Here is a 9,857-nt window from a genome sequence, read left to right as displayed (position 1 = left end):
TCCTGTCTTCTCCTATCATTTTGGATCTCCCCCTCCCCCTCCCACTTTCAAATCTCTTACTAGCTCTTCCTTCAGTTAGTCCTGACGAAGGGTCTCAGCCCGAAATGTCAACTGTGCCTCTTCCTAGAGATGCTGCCTGGTCTGCTGTGTTCACCAGCAACTTTGATGTGTGTTGCTTGAATTTCCAGCATCTGCAGAATTCCTCATCCTTGTGACATAATCATTCTGATATAATCATCTTTTTCTTCTGGACCCCTCTCTATCGGTCTCACAGTTGAAGTGTCCCTTTGTTCCATTAATGCCTTAGATACAATAATGATGATATTAGGACCAGGCTTTGTTACCTCCAATTACCACATTCCTCAAGGGGGCCTTCTGCTCCCTCTTATCTCGTGCTCTGCTGCATTGATCTGAGTAGAATCCTGCCTTGTGTATAAAATAATCTGTTTGGTAATCTTTAGGTAGTGTCCTGTTGTTCTGACAAAGACACGGATGCATGATGTACTATCCAATTCAGATTCAAATGTAATATCAAGATTGCCCACGGCAGGTCTCCAAAAGGGAGAGAATCCAGGAGAATCTCACTCTCCTGATACAATATTTTATAATTCTTCAACACAAGGATAATAATAAGTGATTAACTACAGTTTTAGTTGACCTTTTTGGGGCTTCAATCTTAGTATTGGCCCCAGGACCTGCTGATAATGGGATCCCAAACTGCAGGCCTCGAATTGTGGACTTACTGACTCATGTACTTAGGGTATCACCCACACATGTGCCTCTTTGCTGCATGGACCTCTGATCCCCCTGTTCCCATGGGAGACTCACTGACCTGGGGAGTAGAGTGTCGAGGGGACATCAGTCCTTGTCCTCGCTTGACTTTGTCCACAGTGCTTGCTGGCCTGGCATCTGTCTAAGGATGTTCACAGGCTAAAGCTATGCCTAGTCAGCAAAAAGAGATATTTTCATGATAATACATGTTGATTTTCCTGTGTTGTATTTGTTGCAGTACTCGAGTTCTGAGATCGCTGATCAATATTCAGTTACCAAATTTATAGCATTGTGATAGTTCTCACTTGACAAGGCTGCCACCCTTCACCATCTTGCACAGACCACGGCAGAAGTGGACACTTGATGCATAAATTGAAAATCAAATCTTTTCCAGCATGATCAAAGATTTAACAACACATTTCCTCATCCATGACTATGATAGTATATCAGCAGAGTACTCTCCAATTATGTCACAATTAATAGACTTAAACATCAAAATGTACAATTATACTTATTCTTCTACAGCTTTAGTATATCAACCATCTGAAAGCAGAAATGTATCTGTTGCTATGGTAAAAGCTGGAAATGTAACTAAATTGCCTGTGCCATTGGCCAATGGCTTTGTAAATGTCCTGCAGGGTGTGCACTTGCACAGCAGATAAGGAGATCTATTGTTCCATTATCTGTTCAGTCAGCAGAAATGTTACACAGTTAAAAATGAACTGTTTCATTTGGAAATATTTATACTCAATTCAGTTATGAAACAAGTTGCTTATCCAAATAAGCTATTTTATGGACAGTGATAAATACTTTTCAACCTTCACCCTTTAGAACTATTTTAAATGTATGTTTATTATTAAAATTTACATTAATGTTGGATGGATACCAGCTTAATTTTCCATAGCATTGAATGTTGGTTGAAGAACATGTCAGTACCTCACTCATCCATTATATGCTTGTCAAACAAGTGAATATGCCAATCAGGGACATAACACTTGTTTCAGGACTGGTCGCCAAATTCATCCAAAGTGCTTTGTTCAGTCTTTTTTCAGCAGTGCCATCGTCACGGTAGCTTTAAATACATCCTACAGAGTTGTTAACATACCATGTTCTGATGAGCATCTTTGCATGGGCTGTTGGAGATGCCCCACAGTAAGACGACGTTTAAATTGTTTACTTACGCTATATAGCACGGTGCTGGAAGATGTGTTCATCAGATCCCATAATTAGACTGTTGCCAAAGGACAGCTTATAGTAACTTTCCGGTTCATGCAGTAGAGTAGCTGCAAGAGTGTCTGATTGATGTTGATTCCAGAGAACATTCACCTTGGGTGTGCCCAGTTTACAACTGGTTTGGAAGTGAGAACCAAGTCTCAGCTAGTCATTTCCTGGGCCTTTGTCTTAATACATGCAGCAAATTTTGTGCCATGAATCGTTATGAAACTAATTTTTTCAACTGCCGGTATGAGACTTAAACTCTCTGTTGCACAAATGTACAGTGGCATGCAAAAGTTTGGGCACTCCAGTGAAAATTTCTGTTACTGTGAATAGCTAAGCAAGTAAAAGATGAACTGATTTCTAAAAGGCATGAAGTTAAAGATGACACATTTCTTTACTATTTTAAGCAAGAAAACTTCTTTATTTCCATCTTTTACAGTTTCAAAATAACAAAAAAGGAAAAGGGCCCAGAGCAAAAGTTTGGGCACCTTGCATGACAGTACCCCCTTTGGCAACTATCACAGCTTGTAAACACTTTCTGTAGCCAGCCAAGAGTCTTTCAATTCTGGCTTGGGGAATTTTCGCCCATTCTTCCTTGCAAAAGGCTTCTAGTTCTGTGAGATTCTTGGGCTGTCTTGCATGCACTGCTCTTTTGAGGTCTATCCACAGATTCACGATGATGATTAGTTCGGGGGACTGTGAGGGCCATGGCAAAACCTTCAGCTTGCACCTCTTGAGGTAGTCCATTGTGGATTTTGAGGTGTATTTAGGATCATTATCCTGTTGTAGAAGCCATCCTCTTTTCATTTTTGGCTTTTTTACAGATGGTGTGATGTTTGCTTCCAGAATTTGCTGGTACTGTATTTAATTGAATTCATTCTTCCCTCTACTAGTAAATGTTCCCCGTACCACTGGCTGCAACACAAGCCCAAAGCATGATCAATCCACTCCCGTGCTTAACAGTTGGAGAGGGGTTCTTTTCATGAAAATCTGCACCCTTTTTTCTCCAAACATATCTTTGCTCATTGTGGCCAAAAAGTTCTATTTTAAATTCATCAGTCCACAGGACTTGTTTCCTACATGCATCAGGCTTGTTTAGATGTTCCTTTGAACCTTTTGAATAGAACGTTTTGGCCGCAATCAGCAAAGGTATGTTTGGAGAAAAAAGGGTGCATGATTTCATGAAAAGAACACCTCTCCAACTGTTAAGCACGGGGGTGGATCGATCATGCTTTGGGCTTGTGTTGCAGCCAGTGGCACGGAGAACATTTACTGGTAGAGGGAAGAATGAGTTAATTTAAATACTAGCAAATTCTGGAAGCAAACATCACATCGTCTGTAAAAAAGCCGAAGATGAAAAAGGATGGCTTCTACAATAGGATAATGAACCTAAACACACCTCAAAATCCACAATGGACTACCTCAAGAGAAGCAAGCTGAAGGTTTTCCCATGGTCCTCACAGTCCCCCGACCTAAACATCATCGAAAATCTGTGGATTGACCTCAAAAGAGCAGTGCATGCAAGACAGCCCAAGAATCTCCCAGAACTAGAAGCCTTTTGCAAGGAAGAATGGGTGAAAATCCCCCAAACAAGAATTGAAAGACTCTTGGCTGGCTACAGAAAGTGTTTACAAGCTGTGATACCTGTCAAAGGAGGTGTTACTAAGTACTGATCATGCAGGGTGCCCAAACTTTTGCTTCAGGCCCTTTCACTTTCTTGTTATTTTGAAACTGTAAAAGATGGAATTTAAAAAAATTTCTTGCTTTAAATATTAAAGAAATGTGTCATCTTTAACTTTATGCCTTTTGGAAATCAGTTCATCTTTTACTTGCTTAGCTATTCACTGTAACAGAAGTTTTGACCAGGGGTGCCCAAACTTTTGCATGCCACTGTTGTTCATCAAAACAGAACTTTTCTAAAGGTCACGAATATATAAGAATGTTTAATTTAATGAACTAAGTTGCATCTATGGAACAAGACGTTAAAAAGCTTCAGGTTACTAATAGGTCATTGCCTTAAAATGTTAACTTTGTTTCTCTCTTAACAGATTGAGCACATCTGTATGGAGCAATGTCGCTGGCACAAAAAGGCAGAATCCATCATCAAGGACCCCACCACCCAGGCCATGCTCTCTTTTCGCTGCTGCCGTCAGGAAGAAGGTACAGGAGCCTCAGGATCCATGCCATCAGATTCAGGAGCAATTAGTATCCCTCAACTATCAGGCTCTTGAACCAGAGGGGATAACTTCATTCTTGTATCTCTGAACTGTTCCCACAACCTATGGACTCACTTTCCAGGACACTTCATCTCATGTTCTCAAAATGTTTTGCTTATTTATTAACGCAAACAACAGGAATTCTGCAGATGCTGGAAATTCAAGCAACACACATCAAAGTTGCTGGTGAACGCAGCAGGCCAGGCAGCATCTCTAGGAAGAGGTGCAGTCGATGTTTCAGACGGAGACCTTTCGTCAGGACTAGACGAAGGGTCTCGGCCTGAAACGTCGACTACACCTCTTCCTAGAGACGCTGCCTGGCCTGCTGCGTTCACCAGCAACTTTGATGTGTGTTTATTTATTAATATATTTTTCTTTTTGCATTTGCAATTCGTTGTCTTTTATACATTGTTTGTACGTCCTGTGGGGGGCGGTCTTTCATTGATCTGATTGTGCTTCTTGTATTCACTGTGAATGCCCACAAAAATGAATCTCAGAGTTAAACAGTATATGGTGACACATATGTACTTTGATAATAAATTTACTTTGAACTTTGAGACGCTGCTTAATCTGCTGTATTTATGGAGTTAAATGTTTCAGATGGGTGATTCCAGAAAGGTCAACTTTTGTGTGAAGTCTAACCTCCGAATGATTTCCATCATTTTTCCATGAGACTTCCAGCATCTGCGAATATTGTTTTGGAAACATTAAGTTAAACAAAATAACTGCCTTGACACAGATTCCCCACTTCCCATATGCTCCCTATCAAAGTAAAAGTTGTAAGACCCGCCTAAAATTAGAAAACGCCATAATATGGGTAAGTAGGCAAATCCTACTAGTTGCACCATCATTTTTACTACTTGTTTCCAAATAATGTCATAAGTATCTTTTAGGAGACTGAACTACTGGAAATGAAAGGTGGGATGTTTAAATTTAAAGTGGAGTTTACTCGCGGCACATACGCAGCTTTCACAAAGTGCATAAATTTACACTATTAATTAGATATCTAAGAAAAAGTTTTTTATAATTATTGCACTGAATACTGATATAAAGAGTGATCGCAGGATCAGACAAATAAAGTTCAGAACCTTTACTGTAGATTTTGTTTTACTTCCACGCAAATGAACCACATTGTTTTGCTTTTAACTGTATGTGCCATGAACTCGCAGTTTCTCTTCATCGGCGCTGAATAGCGAGTGTAGATACAAGTGGCAGCCTTGGGAATATATATATATTAAAAAAAAAAGCTCATTTGAGAATTTTGTTCTCGATTTCCTCAGTTAGTGCTGTGCTGAATGAGAGCGTGCATTCGCCATCCCTGTAGCTATTCCTCTGAAAGTCCACCTTACTGATCCATGTTCTGGAAAGGTCACTTTAAGCACAAATGTCACTAACCGATCTGTACGTTGTCGTATTCCAGATATTTTTTTAGACTCTGCTTGTCTGCGCATATTGATTAATTCTGAATTAATATGTGCATTTTCACTATTTGTTTTAGCCTTGCCTGCCTCTTAATGCCTGACGTTCCCACTCAGGATTGGTTTGAGTGATTTTGCACGTGGTTCTCGGTTTAAAGGCTGCAGAACGCTTTACAGCGGCTGCAGAGTCATTTTACGGTGGGGCGTTGAGGGTCCGAACGCAGCAGTACCGCAGAAATGGTTGACGCATTTCTAGGAAAATGGGTCTTAGTCAAAACGGAAAATTTTGACGCCTACATGGTTCAAATAGGTGAGGATTCTGCTCCTCTTGTGTACATTAATTTGTGCTCCCCTCCCCCATGTAATGTATGCAGCCACACTGCTCTTCCCCTTCTGTGGTTCAAGCGGAGCTTTTTTTTAAATGTAACTGCAGCGGGTCCTAAAGATGAAATTATAGTAGTATACTATGAAATCCCACCATCTTGCTCTCGTTTGTAAAGCGGCAGGAATTGCATAAAGACTTTGTTTTCTTCATTTAAAGGTGAAGGATCCGAGTTCAAATGTATGAATCCATTTCAAAACCCCTCCTTGTTTTAAATTGTAATTGGTGAATTCGCAGAAACCCGGTTGACAGTTCACTGAAGTGGTAGCAGCATCGCTGCAAAACGGTTCCCCTTTGCATGTGGGACAAGCGATGTGGCCAGTGTCAGTAACATTTAAGAGTCCTATACCGTTTGCCTTTCAGGAGTGGGAATGGCACTAAGGAACTTGGCTAAAATGGCTAAACCCACGACTACAATTACCAAGGACGGCGATACAATCACCATTGCAACCGACAGCACGATGAAAAGCACAAAGATTCATTTCAAATTCGGGGAGGAATTTGATGAGACCACAGCTGACAGTAGGAAAACCAAGGTGCATCAACAATTAAGCTTGCTGTGCGTTCTACTGTAATTTGCTAAGTGTCGACTTCTCAAGGTGCAGATACTAATCCAGACAAAGGGCCGTCAATGAATGTTGTTTACTTGGCCTTTGACGAGGTGCCACACATAAATCTGCTTAATAAGAGCCCATAGTATTACAGGAAAGATACTGGCATGAATGGAAGATTGGCAGGAGGCAAAGAGTGGGAATAAATCGGGCCTTTTCTGTTTGGCTGGCTGTGATTGGTGGTGTTCCACAGAGATTGGTGTTGGGACAGCTTTTTACGTTATTTATCAGTGATTTGGGTGAAGGAATAGCTGCCTTTGTAAATACGTTTGCATTTGATATGAAAATGAGGTGGAGTGGCAGGTAGTGTTGAAGCAGGGAATCTGTAGGATTTAAAACGGATTAGGAGGATGGTTAATTGTGTGGCAGATAGAATGTTAAGTAAGCAGGTGTATGGTCATCCACTTTAGTAGAAAGAATAAAGTATAAACTATTCAAAAATCAGAGATGCAAAGGGACTTGCGAGCCCTCATGCAGGAGTCCCTGCAAGTTAGCTTGTAGGTTGAGTGGGTGGGAAGGAATGTAAATGCAATGTTAGCATTCATTTAAGTACCATAACATAAGAGTGGGAAGTAATCCTGAAGCATTATAAGACATTGATCAGACTGTACTTTGAGCATTGAGTAGTTTTGGGCCCTTATCTAAGAAAAAGTGTGCTGGCATTCTTGTCCAGATGATGATTATGAGAATGGTTTGGGAAATGAAGGGGTTAACATTTGGGGAGATTTGGTGGCTCTGGGCATGCACTCACTGGAGCTCAAAAGAATAAGGAGGGAATCTCATTGAAAGACCTAGATAGTGCAGAGGTTGTTTTCTATTGTGGGTGGATCTAGGACAAGAGGGCACAGCCTTGGAGCAGATGTTCTTCCCTTTAGACCAGATGAGAAATTTGGTGAATCTGTGGAATAAATTGCCGAAGATTCCATGGAGGCCAAATCATCGAGTGTATTTAAAAGTGGAGGTTGATGTTCCTGATAAGTTCTTCGGTCCTCCAGTATTTTGAGTTTTTGATTAGTCAGTGTGTCAGAGGATTTGGAGAGAGGGCAAGAAAATGGGATTGAGAGAGATAATAAATTGACTATGATGGAGTAGTGGTGCAGACTCAATGGGCTGAATGGGTTAATTCTTCTCCTACAGATGTCTTGTGGTCTAAATGTTCCTCTGTTTGCATCCCCAACAGACTACAGTGGTATTGGATAATGGCAAAATGATCCAAACACAACGATGGGATGGAAAAGAAACAACCCTGGTTAGAGAACTGATTGATGATAAACTAATATTGGTAAGGACTTGTGCTCAGCATTGCCTAGTTCAGACTTTTTTGGGGTAAAGGTTTTTGTTGGTGGTGTTTGACCTTTTTAATGTTTAGTGTGAAAGTGAATGCCAGTAATTGCATTAGTATGGTGAGTCAAGCAATATATACACTTAGTCATTTAGTCCTGTAGTGAATCACCATGTTCTGTACATATAACTGATTCCTATGTCCTTTTTCAATCAGACTTGTACGATGGGAGATGTGGTGTGCACAAGAACCTATCAGAAGGGGAATTGTTGATCTGGAACAAGGATTAGATTGGCTCTTTTTCAGTGATCCACACTTGCTGCTTTTCTACTGGAGTTTCCCCTCAGTATTTTGTATAACTAGGACTGTTCTTTTTCATGGCATTTTTTGGTTACATTTTGTAGCCTTGAACTGTTTTTTAAAAAAGTAAACTTCATGGATTATACTAAGATTTTATATGATTTTGAAAACAAATATAATTGAGTACATTCCTTGATATACTTTCATTATGGAGGCATTAAACATTTAGAATCTGAAATGGTATGATCAAACATGGTTCCATGACCTTTATGCTAATTAGAAATTATCTTGTAATGTTCTTCATAGAAAATAACCTTAATTTTGGATATAATCATAGTAATATGAAGGGTTTTAACTCTAGGAAAAAAGAAATGTGTAATTTCTCAAGGCTATGCAAGGTGTTCCCAGGTACATATGATTAAGCATTTTGCTCAATACTGGGCAATTAAGATGTCAAGCATTACTTAGCCTCTTAATTGTTCAATTGCCATGTATGTTTACAAATACAAATTGTACATTGCTCACTGTTACAACATTTGCCTGCCTGAAATTCTGATTTCCAAAGTTATGGCAACCCTTGCAATTTTTCAGTATTATGCAAGTTAATAAACAATAGAGCTGATGTACAAAAAGAATGGTCCTGTGTACAAATGGTGAAAAAAAACACATTTATGCAGCTTTAATAAAATTTATGAACAAAGCAAGATTAGTGTGATGTCCCTTAATGTTGCTGTTGGCTTCAATATTCAATGCTTAGGATGGGAAACAAAACTATTTTAATAAAACATTAAAATTATGCTAGTTCTGCCCAATTCTAAAGTGTAACACATTTTAGTCATAGTCATACTTTATTGAGCCAGGGGGAAATTGGTTTTCATTACAGTTGCACCATCAATAATAAATAGTAATAGAATCATAAATAGTTAAATAGTAATCAGTGAATTATGAAATAAGTCTAGGACCGGCCTGTTGGCTCAGGGTGTCTAACCCCTCATGGGAGGAGTTGTAAAGTTTGATGGCCACAGGCAGGAATGACTTCCTATGACGCACTGTGCTGCATCTCGGAGGAATGAGTCTGGCTGAATGTACTCCTGTGCCCACCCAGTACATTATGTAGTAGATGGGAAACATTGACTAAGATGGCATGCAACTTAGATAGCATCCTCTTTTCAGACACCACCGTCAGAGAGTCCAGTTCCATCCCCACAACATCACTGGCCTTACGAATGAGTTTGTTGATTCTGTTGGTGTCTGCTACCCTCAGCCTGCTGCCCCAGCACACAACAACAAACATGATCGCACTGGCCACCACAGACTCGTAGAACATCCTCAGCATCGTCTGGCAGATGTTAAAGGACCTCAGTCTCCTCAGGAAATAAAGATGGCTCTAACCCTTCTTGTAGACAGCCTCAGTGTTCTTTGACCAGTTCAGTTTATTGTCAATTCATATCCCCAGGTATTTGTAATCCTTCACCATGTCCACACTGACCCCCTGGATGGAAACGGGTCACCGGTACCTTAGCTCTCCTCAGGTCTACCACCAGCTCCTTAGTCTTTTTCACGTTAAGCTGCAGATAATTCTGCTTACACCATGTGACAAAGTTTCCTACGGTAGCCCTGTACTCAACCTCATCTCCCTTGCTGATGCATCCAACTATG

The 9,857-nt window shown here is 40.3% G+C and overlaps 1 protein-coding gene across 1 annotated transcript; it reads left to right on the top strand.

The window, feature by feature from the left end:
* Positions 1–5,776: 5,776 nt before the first annotated feature.
* LOC134353776 (fatty acid-binding protein, liver-like) lies at positions 5,777–8,902 on the top strand. The gene is made up of 4 exons (XM_063062146.1): positions 5,777–5,933; positions 6,369–6,541; positions 7,797–7,898; positions 8,115–8,902. Exons 1-4 carry the CDS (start codon positions 5,861–5,863, stop codon positions 8,169–8,171), a joined length of 405 nt encoding a protein of 134 aa, XP_062918216.1. The 5' UTR covers positions 5,777–5,860; the 3' UTR covers positions 8,172–8,902.
* The last annotated feature ends 955 nt before the right edge of the window (positions 8,903–9,857 follow it).

Source organism: Mobula hypostoma, chromosome 1 (genome assembly GCF_963921235.1).
Source record: "Mobula hypostoma chromosome 1, sMobHyp1.1, whole genome shotgun sequence".
NCBI classification, from domain to species: domain Eukaryota; kingdom Metazoa; phylum Chordata; class Chondrichthyes; order Myliobatiformes; family Myliobatidae; genus Mobula; species Mobula hypostoma.
This window is presented reverse-complemented; position numbering and strand designations above follow the sequence as displayed.